This window comes from Thalassophryne amazonica, chromosome 1 (assembly GCF_902500255.1).
Source record: "Thalassophryne amazonica chromosome 1, fThaAma1.1, whole genome shotgun sequence".
Taxonomy (NCBI): domain Eukaryota; kingdom Metazoa; phylum Chordata; class Actinopteri; order Batrachoidiformes; family Batrachoididae; genus Thalassophryne; species Thalassophryne amazonica.
Genome location: NC_047103.1, coordinates 65,516,259 through 65,536,435, shown reverse-complemented (window position 1 = coordinate 65,536,435; position 20,177 = coordinate 65,516,259). Strand labels below are relative to the sequence as shown.

The window sequence follows — 20,177 nt, the reverse complement described above, 5'->3', positions numbered from 1 at the left end:
GCTGTGTAAATTGCCCCAAAAACTCTGAGGAAGCTGTCCCCGGATGTAGGATTATTACATCACCTGCGTCATATTTTAACCCTTTAGCGCCCACCCTCAAACAAGACTGCGCTGCCCAATTGACTAATTTCAAACACAAATGTTAAGGTTAGGGGTTAAGGTTTTGCATGAACAATGATATTGGGTAGCTTAAATAACAATGGGTGCCATAGTAATACCAAGTGGCAGTGTGCATCCAGCCTTTTGTATGTGACAACGGGGCATAGTTAGTTTAGCAAAAATGTTAGGAACAAACTGCTAACAACAGCTGAAAGTATTTATGGAAATATCTCACCCACTACGTAGACAGTCCTGGACTCCATAAGCCCCTGGTGGGCACAAGCCTGCCACTGGGATGCTGTCCTTCATTTGAGATTGGAGGCCTCGAGTATTCTGAATAACACACACAAAAAAATTATAAATAAAATCATTAACAATTACATATCAATGACAACATTGTGAAACATTCTCAAGAATGTTAAGAATTAATGAAGGACCAAACTGTACTAAATTAACGACACAATAATTGAGATTCTCTGCAAAACTGAACATAATCTGAGGGAATGTGAAAGACACAGTGACGTGACGAAAAAGTATATTATTATCGTTTAACGCGTTGTGATTCAAAAATATGGCTGTATGTCACGACACAGTACTGTTTTGCTGTACGAATGTGTAAGTACAAAAATTCAGTACAGTATTATATAGGTGCTTTTTGTTAATAAAGAAAGAGTTATCCGCTTCATAAATTTTCCATTAAATTTAATCTCGCCGTCGTATAACACACGTTAGTAGAAGCTAGCTGAGCGCTAACTAGCCCTAGCTTCAATGACTAATCACATTCATAACTAACACTACACTACAGATGATAAAATGTGCAAACACGGAGGACACAAAATACACACGATTACTGGACAACAAAACAAGCAGAGGGCTTTGTCTTATCACAATAGATTAACATCATATATCAAATTCTCACCATGTCGGATCTATCGGTTTCACTTTGCTTTCGAAACAATCAAATATCCGGTTGTGTCGCGAAACAATGACGACATCACTTGGCTCAGCTCGTTTATAACGTGTAGACGACTTCTGTGAAAGCAGAGCCCATTTGTGTTCAGGTGGGGGTATAGCTCAGTGGCAGAGCATTTGACTGCAGATCAAGAGGTCCCCGGTTCAAATCCGGGTGCCCCCTATTTTCTTTAAATATTTTTCATTGTCTTGTTTTCTTTCAAATGTATTTTTCCTCCTTTCCTCTAGAAATTATATAACTCACTTGTAGACAACCAGGTACAATCTACTTTTGTGAAACTACTGATTAACATCACAGTGGATCTTACTGGAAAGCCAAAGAAAGTCGCAATGCTACAAAATCATGTATGTACAGTCGTGAAAACCTTAAAAAACAAAAAATATATCGATATGAAAACCTTTAAAAAAAACCACATCGATATGACATCTTGGTCATAGCAAACGTAAACAATTTTACTTTTACAGATTGTCCAGTAGATGTCGCTGTTTACCAACTTGCCTATTGCTCAATGATTTCATCTTTTCTTTTCATACATTAAATTTTTTTTTTACTTATTTCATGTGTTCCGTCCCTCTCTAACACACATCACCAGCTATATGAAACTTATAATGAGCAGCGTTCTTTCCTCTTAACTTATGACATTAATTAATTTAGTGAAATGGCCTATCTTCAAATATTGTTTTTTATTATTTATTAACAATTTGCCAGGTGTGATCAAATCAATGTGTAAAATCTTTGCTGACACCACTAAAGTGCATCACCCTATTATTTCTCTTATTGATGCAGAATATGTGCAAGAAGATATTAATAATCCTGTTGCATGGTCTGACAATTGGCTGTTGGGTTTCAACGAACAAAAATGTAAAGCCATTTATTGGGAAAAAAAATCCCTGTTATGATTATATTACGAAGGGAAATTTTTTTAAAGACTGCTACAGAGGAAAGAGATATTGTCATCTTCATTTCATATAATTTGTCCTTTTCAAAGCACATACATATTCAGCATGATTAAAAAAGCCTCCTCTTTCATCGATAAAGAATCTTTTCTTTTATTATATTTTGTAAGGCCCCACCTTGAGTATTGTGTACAGGCTTTGGCGCCATATCTTGAGCAAGATAAGTTTATTGGAAAAGGTTCAAAGGAGAGCTACTAAACTGGTACCCGAGTTGCAACATATGTCCCACATGGATAGACTTGCCAGATGCAGTTTAACAACTTTAGAAGACGCACGAGAGGTGATTTAATTGAAATTTACAAAATCTTACAATATGAAAATGTTAATTTTGAAATTTTATTTGAAATGACAAGATATGCTGGCCTAAGAGGCCATGAAGCTGAAAGTTCTAGATTGAATCTAAGAAATTTTTTTTCAGCAATTTTTTTCAGCAATTTTACACAATAAAATGAATTATAAATTGTTCATCTCTCCACCTTATCGATTAAATGTGTTTGGGAACAGTTAACAAATGGTTTATTGAAAATGGGGAATTAACCTTTTTTAACTGCACCAGACTATCAAAGATCAAAAACGATCACCTCTTTCTTGACAAGTGCTATTCATCACATAAAAAAAAAAATCATGCTTATCAGTAAAGTGTTGCTAATAACGTATACACCAAACAAAAAAAATCTGAATAGATACACACACATATAAAGCAAAATGAAACCTACATAAAAGAGAAAGGTGGTGTGAATCCAAAATGTGAGTAAAACAAATGTGCTGAGTCATCCAATCTGTGTTTATGAATTTTAAAATAATGTTTTTGTTGTTTTGTTATGCTTTTCAGTGACAGTGAATGTAACTAAGCAGTTTCCTTCCCAACAAAGCACATTTATAATTTAGAGCTAAAGCAGTTATGAAATACTAGCTACATAGATGTCTATTATGCAAATATCTACAGAAAACATTTTCTCATAAATTCACTTGACAGTTCATCACAGTTTATATGGTGTCATCATTATTCAACAGCATGCGAGATGGTTTAAGGTTTTTTTTTTTTTTTTAACATGGTATGGATGGGAGCCGAAAGGGTGTGTGACTAATCCTGAAGACAGAGTATATTAGAGGTTAGGTGAGTGTCAGACAGCGTGATGAGTGTAAAGCTGAAAATTGAAGGGGTGATGATGAATGCCATCAATGCATAAGCCCTAAAAGTGGGCTAAAAGATGGAGGAGAAGGAAGGCTTCTGGAATGAGACAAATGAAGCTTTCAGTGTGTACCAAACGAAAAAAGACTGAACAGACGAGATAGGTTGGTACAGTGTCAATGAGAAGAATATGAAAGGCCAGATTTTAAGATGAAGGAGGATTACATGGTGACATATAACAGCAGAGGAATGCACACACAGGACAACTATGCCCAGGAATTCCACCAAAAAAGAGACTGGAGACTGTGGTGGTGGCAAGTGGTTAAGGCACTTGGTTTCAGTTCAGAAGGTTCCGGGTTCAAATCCCACCCCTGCCACATTTCTCCATGTAATGTGGAGTTGTGTCAGGAAGGGCCTCCGGCGTAAAACTTGTGCCAATTCAACATGCAGATCCACCTTGGATTTGCTGTGGCGACCCCGAGTGCAAACAAGAGAGCAGCCGGAGGGACTTACAGACTGTAAATATGTGGCTGAGATTGTGCCCTCTTCTGGACAGTAGTTATCTAGCTGTCATAGCCAAGTGAACCATGGGTGTTCCCTTGGCATTTTCCAGTTGTTGAGATTCTCAGCACCTATGTGCTGGATCACGCACAGAGAAATACCTTACATGGTCAAAATGTTGTAGCTGATGTTATCACAGTATGCAAGTGAGGCACAGGTAGTAATTGGCTGCAATATTAAACAGCTAAAATAGGCACCTTTAAGTCCAACAGTTGCAGTATACACTGGTGCCGACTGGAATAGTCTACCTCGATCAGCAAAATTATGTCAGATGAGCGATACTTTTAAAAAGTAAAACAAATACATATTATACGTATTATTTTATTTATTACCATTTTAGTGTTCTAATGTTAGCTAGTCACATTTTATCTTTAAATCTGTGATATTGTTCTGTGTCTAATTATATTTTTCACAAAATATTACTGTTGAATGTTTACAGTTTGTCACTCTAGTATTATTTTATTTGTTATATGCTTTCATTTCGCTACCTGCTGTCATGAGGACCACATTGGAAATAAGTGTTTTTTACTTTAATGTGTTATCCTCGGTGTTATTTATACTTCTTATTATACAGGTATGAATTTTACCAAATCCTAATAAATAAATAAATACATTTTACTAAATAAATCCAGCAAAGCTGGCTTGATCGGTGCTGGGTTGCAGCGAGTTGCAACCATAGTTGCGACTGAAGTCACCGTCCGCCATGTTGTCTCACCCAAACATTGACAACGTGGCTTCACCGCCGCTCAACCTAGTAGCGTGTGTGAATGTGACGTGACATCATAAAGTCTTTTGAGCTTCTAAATAAAGGAATGAATAAAGATCATATTAAAACAATTAATGCCAAAACAATTTAACGCCTTAGTAATTAATATCCTATATGAGGTGTATTTCGTTGCATTGCACCATTGACTGGGGGTATAGCTCAGTGGTAGAGCATTTGACTGCAGATCAAGAGGTCCCCGGTTCAAATCTGGGTGCCCCCTATTTTTTTATTTTTGAGTCTTGCTGTCTTTTCCTTTAGAGAAATTTTATATTTTTCAGATGCATTTCCATGTTCCAGCAAATCTCCTTGTTAGTTTTTTCTAAGTGAATACATTTTAATCTTTTAATCTTCAACAACCACAAACAGTAAAACTCGTCTAAACCGTCAACCGTTAACCAGATACTCGCACTCACCGGACAAAAGCAAAAGTCACAATGTTTTATGGTTTTCCATGCAAAGAACACCGTATATACTGAATTATGTGTAACAGATTTTTGCTCACAGACAAGAACTGGTGATAGTAGTAGCACTCCAATTCCAAAGCACGAATGGAATAGTGGCTTCCTCAAGAACGAGGAGAAGAAAAAGGAGTTGTTCTCATTCATCAGCAGACAGATCTCCAAAACTAACATGAAGGGAAAGCTCCTCCTGACTACAGTCATTGCTCTCCAACAAGCAATGTGATCTCACAGCACTTCAGCCGTGCAACCGTTCTGAGGCAGACACAAGGATCCTCCTGCACCTTGCACATGCTGCAGAGCAGGGTCATAAAATGGCCTATGTTCGTACAGTGGACAGTTTTGCTATCCACTTTCTTGAGACCCTGCATCTGTCAGCGCTCTGGGTACGTTTCGGTAGTGGAACAAAGTACCATGACATTCCAGTCCATGCAATCTGCTCCAATATTAGTCAGTAGATCTTTATTCTGACATCATAGCACACAATCCTGACTGTACATATTGGTAGTAATAGTCAACATTGATAATCACTGGCAGATTGCCTTTAATTTTGAACATTTAAATAGACATAGTGGCATGGTAGCCTTACTATAGCATTTTGCAGCTGATTGTATGTTCAAATATTTTAAAATGAAAATGTTGCTCAATAATAATTCTTTGTGTGTTTTAGTACTAACTGCTTATCTTTGAAGTGTGAGCCCAAATGGAGTACCAATGACTTCAAATGGTAAAAAAAAACAAAAAAAACATCACAATCAGACTTCCAATGACACACTACCTAATAACTGATATTGATCCTGGATATAGTCATTTTGTCTTTTTACACAAAATACACCTCTTGTTCATATGACCACTATCATGACCAACAAAATGAGGCATATATCGTGTATATTATGAAATAAATAATAAAAATGATCAATTTGACCCTAAAATGTCCTTTCAAGTGGCCTTGAGGGGTGTCTGTGACCTCAAAATGTCAAAACAATATAAGAATCTGATGATCTGATTTCATGCTTTTGGAAGAATTTCAACCAAATGGTGACTTTGATGCTCTAAGGGCCCCGACAAGATGAACCAATTGCCTATTTAGATGGAAGCCACCCAGAAACCAAAGTAGTTACATAGCATGATGGCTTGCACTGATGCGTGACACCAAAGAAGGCTTTCAGACCTAAGTTGAACTTTTAATCACCCACCAAAGGAAAAAAAGCGTGACACTACTATCGAAAGTCCAGTAGATGTCACTCTTTACCAATATTTTGTAGGCCTTCAGCTTGTTTGCTTCCTTTTCACACATTACATAAGAATGAAATCATTTAATTTGCGTATCTTCCCTCTCCAATACACGTCATCTTTCATCTCTCCTACTTGTTGTTAAATTAAATTTAATTGTGTCTGTAAAAAATATACCAAATGATTGACTGAAATTGGGAAATTTTTTTTTTTCAACTGCATCAGACTGTCAAAGTCCATCTTTTTTGACAAGCTCTATTCTGCATATTTTTTAAATGAAATACAAGCAGTGTTGCTAATCAGGACAAACAAAGACAATCCACAATGAGAGTAAAACAAATATGGTGACTCACTAATCTGTGTTGCAGAAAACTGCTGGTAATCTCATCCACATAAAATCTTTAGAAGATTGCCTTGCATCAGTGAAAAGCTGGATGTCTAGCAATTTCCTGCTTTTAAACTCTGATAAGACTGAAATGAAGGTTCTTGGTCCAGTGAGACATCGGCATCAATTTGACCAGCTAACACTTAGCCTATGCTCATGTGTCATACATCACACTGACAAAGTGAGGAACCTTGGTGTAATTTTTGATCCTACGTTGTCCTTTGACCTCCACATTAGAGATATTATGAGGACTGCTTTCTTCCACCTGCGAAATATAACGAAGACTCGTCCCATCCTGTCTATGGCTGATGCTGAGACCCTGATGCATTTGTTTCTTCTAGATTGGACTACTGCAATGTTCTATTTTCTGGTTTACCGCAGACCAGCATTAGGGGTCTCCAACTGGTTCAAAATTCTGCTGCCAGACTTTTAACAGGAAGCAGAAAGTTGCAGCATCATCATCATATCATCACTGCCACTCGACACGAGCATGGCGGTCCAGAAGAAATTCATCCAGGCATCTAACTAGGAGACTGCCAACTGTTTCACAGAGCTTCAGCAGCTTTTCGTCTTGCGCGTCTTTCCTCTTCAGCTTTCTGTCTATTGGTCTCAAAGGTCTTGATGCCATCACAAACTGTTCTGGGATCAGATTTTAAGGTTCTGCTACTAACCTATAAAATTGTTCACAGACTGACACCCTACTAAGCTAATCTAATTAAACCTTACGTACCGGCCCGGGCTTTGCGTTCTCAGGGTGCAGGACTACTTAGTGTCCCTAAAGTGAATAAAAAGTCTGCGGGTCACAGAGCTTTCTCTTATTGTGCTCCTGTTCTGTGGAATGATCTCCCTGCATCAATAAAACAGTCAGATTCTGTGGACACTTTCAAGTCCAGACTTAAGACACACTTATTTTCCCTTTCATATCACTAGCATACTGGCATAGTATGTTACTATGCTTTTTACTCCTTTAAATTCATTTTTGTTAGGAAACAGAGCAGGCTGCGGCCTCAAATTTATTTAAAGTCTGGGTCTTTTAGTGAAGCTAGTGCTAGTGGCCGGCAATCACCTTAGTATTTCTTCTGTTTTTCTTGTTGCTTAATGCAGACTAATTATACTGTATTTGCTGTCTTTCTGATGCCTGATTGTTTTTTTTCTCTGTTTGAGGTGCGGCTCCATCCAGAGATAGGTGTGGTGTCTGTTTCTGTAACCATCCTATCTTGTGCACCGGTAACATTTCCTGTATATTCATTTTGTAAATTATCGTGGTAGCATGGCCCAAGCAGAGGGTCACCCCCTTTGAGTCTGGTCTGCTTGAGGTTTCTTCCTCAAATCATCAGAGGCAGTTTTTCCTTATCACTGTCCCCTGTGTGCTTGCTCTGGGATTTGGTAAGGTTAGACCTTACTTGTGTGAAGCGCCTTGAGGCAATGTTGTTGTGATCTGGCGCTATATAAATGAAATAAATTAAATTAATTAAATTACAGAAATTAAATTAAATGTGTTGCTGTGAATGCAATCAGCTAGTTTGTTTTACAAGTAAACACATTCATAAGCTAAACAGTTGTGGATATGAATCAGGGATGCTGGAAGTAGGGGTGGGAACTCCTTTTATTGTTTAGTGTTTTATTTTTATGTATTTTTATTATTTGTTTTAATTATTAAATACATCTTTTAATTATTCATTTTGTGTTGTGTGTAGCAACTTGTCAGTGTTAATGTGCTATATAAATAAAATTCTTGTTATACTATATTATTAATATGCTTATGTCGCCGACATGAACGAGCGAAGCTCTTCAGCAGCTCACCATGTCATTTCGGTCCTTCAGACCTTTTTTTAGTAAATGCTTCTGGGGAGCATTAGCATGGCTAAAACACTTCAGCTTCTGGGGCGCTCCCCCCCCCAACTACAGCCCTGTTAAACCCCTGCCATTCCAAGCATTTTTTTTATTTGTCTCTCACGTGCCTGGAAAAGTCTTCACCATCTAATTTAGGTCCTTCAGACTTCATTTTCAGTAAGTGGTTCTGGGGAGCATTAGCATGGCTAAAAACACTCATGCAATTTACACACTGACTAGTCACTGACTGATCTCATGACCTGTCAAGGTGCACGCTGCCTCTCACTTTAGTGGATTCAGTGTTGATTCAAGAGAGCCAGAACCCTTCTGTATCACACAGATAGTGCTTCACTCGTATTAATTGGAGCTAGATGAATAGGCTATCTTATATTTTCAATTTGGTCTCTCTGTATGTTGGGGGTATAGCTCAATGGCAGAGTATTTCACTTCAGCTCAAGAGGTCTTTGGTTCAAATCCAAGTGCCCCCTGTTTTGCCCCAAATAGTCCTGAGATAATTTTAATCTATTTCAGATGCATTTCTGTACTGTCTATTTTGGGGTAAAAAACCAAAACCAAAACCTACAACTATAAAAATCATGACTGTTGTGTCGTTGTGCATGATTTAATACGAGCGAAGCCGCATACAAAGCTCACTCATGGTACACTGACTCCCAAAAAGGAAGTGCCAAATTTTGAGTCCACAGTGAAGCAGGAAATATCAAATATTGAACACTTCCTGGATTGACAGTATAGAAGATCTCATGGGGTCTCGTGAGGATTCAGTGGCAAATTGAGACTGAAACAGGAAGTGCCAAATTTTGAGTCCACAGTGAAACATGAAATGTCAAATGTGTTTAACTTTAGAAAGTTTTTTTTTAAATAATTCCCCCCTAGTTTTGATCTGTGTTTTTTTTATTAACCTGTTCTTTGGTATGTTGTTTTTGCTGTTGTATTTAATCCTCTGTAAGGTTTCTGTGTAACTTTTTGTTTGTCTCATTAAATTAAAAAAAGTCAAATGTTGAACACTTCCTGGATCAACACTTCCTGGTTCGACAATAAACAAGATCTTGTGGGATTTTGCAGGAATTCATTGGTAAGTTGAGACTGAAACAGGAAGTGGTAGATTTTGAGACCACAGTGAATGTCAAATGTTGAACACTTCCTGGATTGACAATACAAGAGATCTCATGGAATCTCATGGGAATTCAGTGGCAATTTGAAAGTGAAACAGGAAGTGCCAAATTTTGAGCCCACAGTGAAACATGAAATGTCAAATGTTGAACACTTTTTGGATTGACAGTAATAAGATCTCGTGGGATCTCGTGAGAATTCAGTGGAAAGTTGAGACTGAAATAAGAAGTGTCAAATTTTGAGTCCACAGTGAAACAGGAAATGTCAAATGTGTTTAACTTTGGAAAGATTTTTTTATAATTCTCCTGAGCTTTGATCTGTGTTTTTTAATTATCCATTTCTTTGATATGTTGTTTTTGCTGTTGTATTTAATCCTCTGTAAGGTTTCTGTGTAATGTTTTGTTTGTCTCATTAAATAAAAAACAAACAAAAAAGTCAAATGTTGAACACTTCCTGGATCGACTCTTCCTGGTTTGACAATAAATGAGAGCTCATTGGATCTCATGGGAATTCAGTGGCAAGTTGACTGAAACAGGAAGTGCTAAATTTTGAGCCCACAGTGAAACTGGAAATGTCAAATGTTTCACACTTCCTGGCATTGGTGTAGCTGGGTTGCATTGCACTCTCCTGAAATCTGACTGGACTCCCCAGGTACCACCCAGATGATTGACATGCCACTGCACTTGCATGTCTGGTTGAAAAGAGCCATTATGAAATTGGTGACACATATTGACTGCTAGGTCCCTTCTGTACAGTAGTTGGTGCTGTGTTCCACAAAAAAGTTCTCATCCACCTTAGTAGAAGAATAAAAATCTTTGAACCAGATTTAAACCTGAACACATCGCCTGAACCATGAACTCCTAATGACACCAGAGTTATATTGATGAGTAAATGGCCAGATTTTATGTCAGAAATGAGGTCCAGGTTGTTAACAGCGGCATTTCTCCTTTAATTTTGGTTTCCTTATATATACGTGTTTCTCCAGTGGTTTTAGATCAATAAAATGATCAGGCAGCAGCTGATTCATGCTCTGTTTGCTTATTTGAGACATAAGATGCTGCCCGAGTGCTTCTCAGTTGCCCTCAAAAGTATTGGAACACTTGGTATTTCACACATTTAATTTGTTGATGCCATTTCAAATACAAACGTTTTCTAAAATTATCTTCCTTAAATTCAAACTGATAGCAAATCTCTACAACTTGATCAAATTAAAAATATAAAATACAGCTTCCTTGTAGAGTAGAGAAGCTTGAATCTTCAACTGGACTGGGTAGCTTGACACAAGGACGTTTCGCTTCTAATCTCAGAAGCTTCCTCAGCTAAATTTCTGGCTGTGGTAGTCTGACTTCTGTCTTGACTCTTGTAGAGAAGAACAAACAGAAGCCAGCAAAAGCTGGAGTTTTAAACGTAACAAGACCCCTCCTACTGACAGGCATGCACAGACCAGATCTTCACCCTGCGCAACATCATAGAAGAGTGCACAGAATGGCAGAGACAGCTGAACATCAAGGTTGTAGATTTTGAAAAAGCCTTCGACAGTATCCACCGAGAAAGTCTATGGCGCATCCTCAGAGCATACGGAATACCACAAGAGATTGTCCTTGTCATCATGAGGTTGTACAACAACTTTACATGCAGGGTAGGAAGCAGCAGGTCTTCAACCTGACAATTGACTGGGTGATAAGGCAGACAACAGCGGACCAAGTACGGGGCATCAAATGGACCTCTTTTCACAACTTGAAGACCTAGACTCCACCGACGATCTAGCACTCGTCTTGCACACACAACAGCACATGCAGGACAAGATGTCCCACCTAAATGCCTATGCACAGCAAGTAGACTTGAAGATCAGCCAGAAGAAGACAGAGGTAATGATACTGAACGTCCAAAACCCCTCACCTGTCACAGTGAACAGAGAAGACCTACCAACAACTGAAGAGTTCACCTACCTTGGGAGCACTGTCAGACATGAAGACGTAGCAGGCAGTGACATCAAGAACCAACTCTGCAAGGCCAGAAATATTTTCAGAATGATGAACAATGTATGGAAGTCATTCCCGTACAGCGCTAAGACAAAATAAGGCTGTACCAGAGCTGTGTGCTTACCACCTTACTGTATGGCTCAGAATGCTGGAGCATGACAGAGAGTGACCTGAACAAGTTGTCCACCTTCCACACCAAGAACCTCAGAAAACTACTATGGATCTTTTGGTCTGAGACCATCTCCAACCAAGAACTTCTCGCCCGCTGCAACCAGGACAGTAGGGAAACCATCATTTTGCAGAGGCGATGGAGATGGATTGGACATTTCACACGACAGGAACAGGACAACATCACCCACATAGCCCTTCACTGGACACCAGAGAGAAAATGGAAGCGAGGACAACCCAAGAACACCTGGCGTCAGACTGTGGAGGAGGAAGTGAAGACCATCCATCACACTTGGGGAACCATTCAGACGTTGGCTCGGGACAGGCAGGAGTGGCGTTCCTTTGTTGATGCCCTACATGCCAAACAGGCATATGGGCAGTAGGTAAGTAAGTAAGTAACATAGTCACTGGATCCTAAATCTCTGGAAATAAATAAAAATAAATAAAATCTGTACATGGTCACTGGAACCTAGATCTCTGGTCATAAATAGAAATGAACAAAATCTGTAGTTTTTGTCAAAAGCATTTCCTTTCAGGTATAAATTAGACAAATTTAACTTCATGGCCACTTGACCCCGTGTCTCGCAAATGGCTGCATTGCAAGTCAAGATCAATGTAATTCCTAAAGAACAGAGAATGTCTCATTTTGGGGGAGAAAAAACGTTTTTGGTCTGTTGTAGTTTGCTGTCTGTATTACAACATTGGAAAGCTGTGTCATTTGGTTAAAAATGGCGATTCGCTCTGAAGTTATTAATTCCGACCAGAATTTATCTTTCCAACGTTTGAAGCCATGCACTTAGTCCCACAAAACAGATAATAATAATAATAATAATAATAATAATAATAATAATATTGTGATGGTCTAGTGGTTAAGCGTTGGGCATGAGACCAGAGGATCCTTGGTTCAAATCCCAGCGTAACCAGAAAATCACTAAGGGCCCTTGTGCCTGGTCCTTAATCCCCTAGTTGCTCCGGATGTGTAGTGGGTGCCTTGTGTGGCACCACCCTGACATCGGGGTGAATGTAAAAAATTATTGTAAAGTGCTTTGAGCGTCTGATGCAGATGGAAAGTGGTATATACAGCCCCAATTCCAGTGAAGTTGGGACTTTGTGTAAAATGTAAATAAAAACAGAATACAATGATTTGCAAATTCTCTTCAACCTATATTCAACTGGATACACCACAAAGACAAGATAATTTAATGCTCAAACTCATAGACTTTTTTGTTTTTGTGCAAATATTTTCTCATTTTGAAATGGATACCTGCAACATGTTTCAAAAAAGTCGGGACGGGGCAACAAAAGACTGGAAAAGTTGATGAATGCTCAAAGAACACCTAATTGGAAACAGGTGAGTGTCATGATTAGGTATAAAAGGAGCATCCCCAAAAGGCTCAGCCTTTCACAAGCAAAGATGGGGCGAGGATCACCACTTTGTGAACAACTATGTGAAAAAATAGTCCAGCAGTTTAAGAACAATGTTTCTCAATGTTCCATTTAGGGATTCCATCATCTACAGTCCATAATATAATCAGAAGATTCAGAGAATCTGGAGAACTTTCTACACATAAGCGGCAAGGCCGAAAACCAAGGATCTTACCGCGTGGGCTCAGGAACACTTTGGAAAACCATTGTCAGTTAACACAGTTCATCGCTACATCTATAAGTGCAAGTTAAAACTCTACCATGCAAAGTGAAAGCCATACATTAACAAGATCCAGAAATGTCACCGCCTTCTCTGGGCCTGAGCTCATTTGAACTGAACAGACACAAAGTGGAAAGTGTGCTGTTGTCTGATGAGTCCACATTTCAAATTGTTTTTGGAAATCACGGACGTCGTGTCCTCCAGACAAAAGAGGAAAAAGACTATCCAGATTGTTACCAGCGCAAAGGTCAAAAGCCAGCATCTGTGATGGTATGGGGGTGTGTTAGTTGCCCATGGCATGGGCAACTTACACATCTGTGATGGCACCATCAATGCTGAAAGGTACATCCAGGTTTTGGAGCAACACATGCTGCCATCCAATCAATGTCTTTTTCAGGGACGTTGCTGCTTATTTCAGCAAGACAATGCCAAGCCACATTCTGCACATGTTACAACAGCGTGGCTTCATAGTATAAGAGTGCGGGTACTAGACTGGCCTGGCAAGCAGTAGGCAGATTTCCATTATAGATTTGGTCAAAATGTAAGCAACATTTTCAGAATGTCAACAAAACGCAACTGGCAGCATTTCTTTTGAGTGATGTTATGCGACTATTGGGTTTTGTCTTCTTGCGAAAGCTGTCATTCCGGTTGTCATAGCAATGGACATGCAACTCCGGAATACTGGAATTTTGTTGTTTTTTTCAAATCCAATATTGTCATAACGTATGCGGTGTAGCAAGCTCTCGGCAACGTCCTCCATCCACAAGTCTGCTATTTAAGAATGTTGTGTGACTCTTTCTGCTCATTGTATGACATAAAATGGTAGAAAAAAGTGTTTCAAATTGACAAAATTATGATTTTCTGAATTATCTGAAAAAAAAAACCTCAAGCAAATGTAAAAACATTTTGGTTATCTGTGATATCTGAGTGCTTTGCTTTTTTAACACACGAGTTTCCATTAAGAGAGTTTTCAATGCACTACTCTTCACATTGCTGAATTTGAAGGGTAATGAAAAGCTGCCGATCAATTGATAGAGGAGACAGAGACACAGAAAAGAAGGAATTGCAGAGAGAGACAAATACAGAGAAAAGTGGTGACAGAGTTGCTCCCGGTGTGTAGTGGGCACCTTACATGGCAGCAGCCTCACATCGGGGTAAATGTGAGGCATTGATGTGTAAAGTGCTTTGAGCGTCTGATGCAGATGGAAAAGCACTATATAAATGCAGTTCATTTACCATTTACAGAGAAACCCTGGCTACGGAGACAAAGACTACGTTTACATGCAGCCAATAACCCTTTCATAACCCTTTCATAACCGGAATATTAGCAATAACCCGGTTGTGCACGGCCATGTAAACACCCACAAAAACCCGAATATGCTCATATTCTGGTTTTTAAAAACCCGAATATGACCCCTGGGTTACTCCTATTCTAACCCGAATATCAGGTCATATAAACGCGCATCGGAATATCCCCATAGAAAGGAACATTAGTTTGTGTTCTGCACATGTCCTATCCGCAAGGAATCTTGGTCTTTTGTGTACGGCAACTACTTGTATGCGGTGCGCGCAACCCACCAGACACCACAGAAGCAGAGGTAAACAAGCATGGGGAAAACCAGATGCAGCAGCACAGCACCACACCTTTGAAGCAAGGAGGAAACCAAGTACTTCATTAGTATCGTGAACGACATGAATATAATGTCTTTCATTGATGGTAGAAAGTACCAAGATAGTGACATTTACAAGAAGGTGGCCGAAAAGTTACGCAAAGCAGGATTTGCACAAACGCCAGACTAAATCAAGCACCAGTGGAAGACGTGCGTCGCTGTTTAGATGGGGATATTCCAAATGATACCAATGACCATGTATAAAGGAGTAACTGTCTGCTTAAGCATGTAAACGGGTTATTCCTAATGATTCAGAAACTGGAATATTGACCTTATCCTGAATATTAACGGCATATAAACGTAGCCAAAGAGGCAGCTGTCTGAACTCACTGAAACTCATTTGAAAACCCTTGCTTTATCATCTGTCCGTCTGCTTGCAAAACATTTTTATTTCACATCATCATTTGTATCACCTAGAAGAGGGGTGGGCAACTTGTTCCAGGAAGGGTCAATATCACTTTGAGCAGATGGAATCAGTTAATCAGTGAAATCACATGGTGGAGTCAGTGGCTGCAAAGAAAACCTGCACCCTCTTGGCCCTTCCCAGAAGAAGTTGCCCACCCCTGACCTAGAAGAATGAAACTGCTTAAAAAAAAACCTTCAGGCTGCTGCTCTTTAAAGAATGTTGATTACTGTTGGCTTCACCACAGCACAGCATGCGATGCCTCAAGCTCTGGGTTGAAACGGTCCTATAAGAACACTGTGCTCCATCAACAGGGCAAGCTGCTCCTTTCACGCTCCCTGTCAAAACAACAACCAAAAACTCTTGTCTGAAAAGCGTGCACTGTAAGACTAAAGTCTGCAAACACGTGCTGATACTGATTCCATTACGAATCATTGGTGTAGTCTGCTCAATAATGAGATCCAGATATCTACTCTCTGGCAACAACCCACCGAATGTCAGCTGATTACGGGGCATTAGTATGTGCTGCGGTTCCAAACAGTACTCCCTAAGTGTGTGCAGATGTTATTTATAACAAGTGCAAAGTATGGGATCTGTTTCAGTGTGGGATTTTTTTCTTTGTGTCTGGAGATGTGAGTTGGATGCACTTTGTTTTCCCACCTTGTGACAATCTGTAAAGACAAACTGCATTAAGACAGACAAGAGCTTTCCATCTCCAACATGAAGTGAAATATAAAACAACTTTACAGTTTCAAGTGAATGAGAAAGAATGATGGAATTAGCTCCGAGCCCTCCAATCAGTGTTGGAATGTAACGAAGTAGAAATACTTTTGTTATTGAACGTTAGTATAATTTTGACATATCTGTACTTTACTTCATTATTTACATTTCTGGCGACTTTCACTTTTACTCCACTACATTTTATCAATAAAATGTGTGCTTTTACAGCAATACATTTCCCTGAATCAGCTTCATTACTCTTTACAACAATATAAAAGTAGAAGAAATTTGATTGGGCAATGCCTGTTTGTTGGCAATGGCAACCAACGGACGTAGCACTCCAGAACGTTCTGCCAAGCAAACCGCAGTGCAATCACTGTTGAGGCAAGTCACATTAAGGACGACCATCACGATGGCAGAGTCTAACAGTGAAACTCTGATAGCAGGTGACAACTGCACTGGTGACGCTGAAGAAGGTACACATACGTGGCTGTAATTGCAAGAACTTTTTGCATACATTGGAGTGAAAGATTCCTCTTTCCAGATGAAGTGCCTCTTACGCCTACCGAAGACTACAGAGATACTGGCATTCAAAAACTCCCATCCAACTTAAAGAAGATATTATTTCAGTAATATAATTTATACTAGCTGATTTAACAACAATAGAATATCTTATTTGTGCAGCATGTTTATGATGACATCAAGTCTAACTAAGCCTGAAGTTGTTTTATGAGGTCTGTTAGAAAAGTGTCCGACCTTATTATTTTTTTCAAAAACCATATGCATTTGAATCACGTGTGATTGCGTCAGACAAACTTGAACCCTCATGCGCATGTGTGAGTTTTTTCATGCCTGTCGGTTGCTTCATTCACCTGTGAGCAGGCTTTGAGTGAGGTGTGGTCTACCCCTCTCGTCTATTTTTTATTGCGAATAAATGTCTAAACGATTTGGATCTTTGCTGCATCAATTTTTTTCCAGAAACTGTAAGAGACCTCCAGGTGGACACCGTTCAAAAAATTAATATGGCTTTCAGGGACGATTTTATGGGGATTAAACAGATTAAGGAGTGTTACTGCCCCTTTAAGGACGGGCCACAACTGCTGAGAGCGCAGCGTGCTCCCAGCGCCGATGGACAGGCTGACACCCTGCACAAACATTACAAAAACTGAATCAGTGTCCCAATACTGACATAGCTGACTCTATATTTGCCAATAAAGCCTACACCCTGGATGCATAATGCACTGTGTTGAGCTTCATTGAAATAAAAATTTGCATGTCCAAAAACGTCTTGCAGCAGATAATTGTAATCACTCTCTGTGGTCCCAAAACCAGCTGAAAAAATAATCCCCTCTCTTGTCTGGATGCTTTATTCAATAATATTCCAAATGAGGTTAGCCATTTTCATGTTTTTGACTGACATGCTCACAAGATTAAAGTGACGCCCATCGTGATTGAATGAGTTGAGGCAGAGGCACGTCGAAGACGGGAGCTAATGGCTTCAGTGATTATGCTGCCAATTTGATTGGCTGTGCAGCACTGAATGCACAGAGTCCAATTGCTCATCTTAGACTGTGCATCACTCATAAACACGGTATGAAAAACTTGGATCCAAATGAGCAATACCTTATTTTCTGGAAAAAAAAAAAAAAAAAAAAAAAAAAAAAAAAAAAAAAAAAAAAAAAATATATATATATATATATATATATATATATATATATATATATATACGAGGGCTGTCAATAAAGTAACGGTCCTTTTTATTTTTTTCAAAAACTATATGGATTTCATTCATATGTTTTTACGTCAGACATGCTTGAACCCTCGTGCGCATGCGTGAGTTTTTCCACGCCTGTCGGTGACGTCATTCGCCTGTGAGCACTCCTTGTGGGAGGAGTCGTCCAGCCCCTCGTCGGAATTCCTTTGTCTGAGAAGTTGCTGAGAGACAGGCGCTTTGTTTGATCAAAATTTTTTCTAAACCTGTGAGACACATCGAAGTGGACACGGTTCGAAAAATTAAGCTGGTTTTCAGTGAAAATTTTAACGGCTGATGAGAGATTTTGAGGTGAGACTGTCGCTTTAAGGACTTTTCACGGTGCGAGACGTCGCTCAGCACTCTCAGGCGGCGTCATCAGCCTGTTCAAGCTGAAAACCTCCACATTTCAGGCTCTATTGATCCAGGACGTCGTGAGAGAACAGAGAAGTTTCAGAAGAAGTCGGTTTCAGCATTTTATCCGGATATTCCACTGTTAAAGGAGATTTTTTTAATGAAAGACGTGCGGACGGGTCCGCGCGTCGGGACGCAGCCGCCGCGACGCAGCTGCCGCGACGCTCCGCCACAGGAAAAACACCTCTGTTGAAAGCCTTGAGGACAAGTTGGAACATGTCCAGCTGTTAAACAATTTCTCATATACTCACTCCACTGAAAGCCATCAAAAGCCGCCTGGATTTTACAAATGGTTATCAACACGGAGGTGTTTTTCCTGTGCCGCCGCACCGCATCGGCTGCGTCCCGACGCGCGGATCCGTCCGCACGTCTTTCATTAAAAAAATCTCCTTTAACAGTGGAATATCCGGATAAAATGCTGAAACCGACTTCTTCTGAAACTTCTCTGTTCTCTCACGACGTCCTGGATCAATAGAGCCTGAAATGTGGAGGTTTTCAGCTTGAAACAGGCTGATGACGCCGCCTGAGAGCGCTGAGCGACGTCTCGCACCGTGAAAAGTCCTTAAAGCGACAGAATCACCTCAAAATCTCTCATCAGCCGTTACAATTTTCACTGAAAACCAGCTTAATTTTTCGAACCGTGTCCACTTCGATGTGTCTCACAGGTTTAGAAAAAATTTTGATCAAACAACGCGCCAGTCTCTCAGCAACTTCTCAGACAAAGGAATTCCGACGAGGGGCTGGATGACTCCTCCCACAAGGAGTGCTCACAGGCGAATGACGTCACCGACAGGCGTGGAAAAACCCACGCATGCGCACGAGGGTTCAAGCATGTCTGACGTAAAAACATATGAATGAAATCCATATAGTTTTTGAAAAAAATAAAAAGGACCGTTACTTTATTGACAGCCCTCGTATATATATATATATATATATATATATATATATATATATATATATATAGGTTGTTTGACCAAGCACGTCATTACAACCTATGGTTACATTTTAGAATTTAGTGACCTGCAGTGGCTGTATATAAATAATAGTGGGACAGATAAGTGAAAAAGATGTTCACTTCTGGCAGAAAGTGTGAAATTTTGCATACAGGGGTATTTTCAAATGCTGAATTCAAAAATTGCCTGAACCAAGAGGTCTAACATTGGGTCAGCTGCCATCTTGAATTCCAATGATAGTTACTATCTTGGGACACACAGGTTCCTGAATTTTGGTATGCAAGGGCATTTTGATATGCTGAATTAATAATACAGTTATTAATATATAATAATTAATACATTCATTATTAATACATTAGTTATTAATTCATAATACATTTAATTTAATTCTACTTACATTTCACCCAAAACCAGATACATCACCACAAGTCCTGAAAAATAAGAACATAAGTTAAGCAATTATAGGAAAGAAGCGTGTTGGGCCTATTGTTATCCAAAGCTTCTATTGCCTTCAAAAATATTATTGTATTATCACAACCTGAAATAGACACCTTAACAAGCCTTTCACCTTAGGAACAACCACCTGAAAATTGAGAAAAATGGGGGTCGTTGCAGGCCTGGCAGCATTAGACTTATTTCCACAGCGATCCTCAGAAAAATAAATAAATAAATAGAGAAAAATATGATAAATCCAGTCCATGGCCAAATAGGACAAGTCCAGTGTGCGTGCACAGCCAGACTGCGCAGCCGGTCCATGTATTAAAACTTCATTCCATTAGATGGCACAGCTCCTCCATGGCTGGAACAGAAGGCACCATTCTTGAAGTCACTCTTGAGTTTTGAAATTTTTGGGTGACACACCAAGGAGTCGGTGGGAAAAAAAACTTAAAAAGTGCCCAGGGAGCATTTTTTTCACTGAGTCTGTGATTTTTAGAGCAGTCGGAG

General features: G+C 39.5%; 1 protein-coding gene, 1 long non-coding RNA gene and 2 other non-coding genes across 4 annotated transcripts in view; 3 read left to right on the top strand and 1 right to left on the bottom strand.

Moving 5' to 3' along the window:
- pomp (proteasome maturation protein) overlaps positions 1-1,118 on the bottom strand; it is a 15,697-nt gene extending 14,579 nt beyond the window's left edge. Inside the window, exons 1-2 of the mRNA XM_034171428.1 lie at positions 1,019-1,118; positions 335-432 (exon numbers count right to left, since the gene is read on the bottom strand). Of these exons, the coding sequence (XP_034027319.1) occupies positions 335-432; positions 1,019-1,021 (101 nt within the window). The 5' untranslated portion in view covers positions 1,022-1,118. The remainder of the gene's footprint in view (positions 1-334; positions 433-1,018) is intronic.
- Positions 1-20,177, top strand: part of LOC117511384 — a 22,391-nt gene extending 2,214 nt beyond the window's left edge. Inside the window, exons 2-3 of the long non-coding RNA XR_004560942.1 lie at positions 7,004-7,009; positions 20,167-20,177. This is a non-coding gene — a long non-coding RNA (uncharacterized LOC117511384). The remainder of the gene's footprint in view (positions 1-7,003; positions 7,010-20,166) is intronic.
- Positions 1,163-1,234, top strand: trnac-gca. The gene has a single exon. It is a non-coding gene; the product is annotated as a tRNA-Cys (tRNA).
- trnac-gca lies at positions 4,636-4,707 on the top strand. Its single transcript has one exon. It is a non-coding gene; the product is annotated as a tRNA-Cys (tRNA).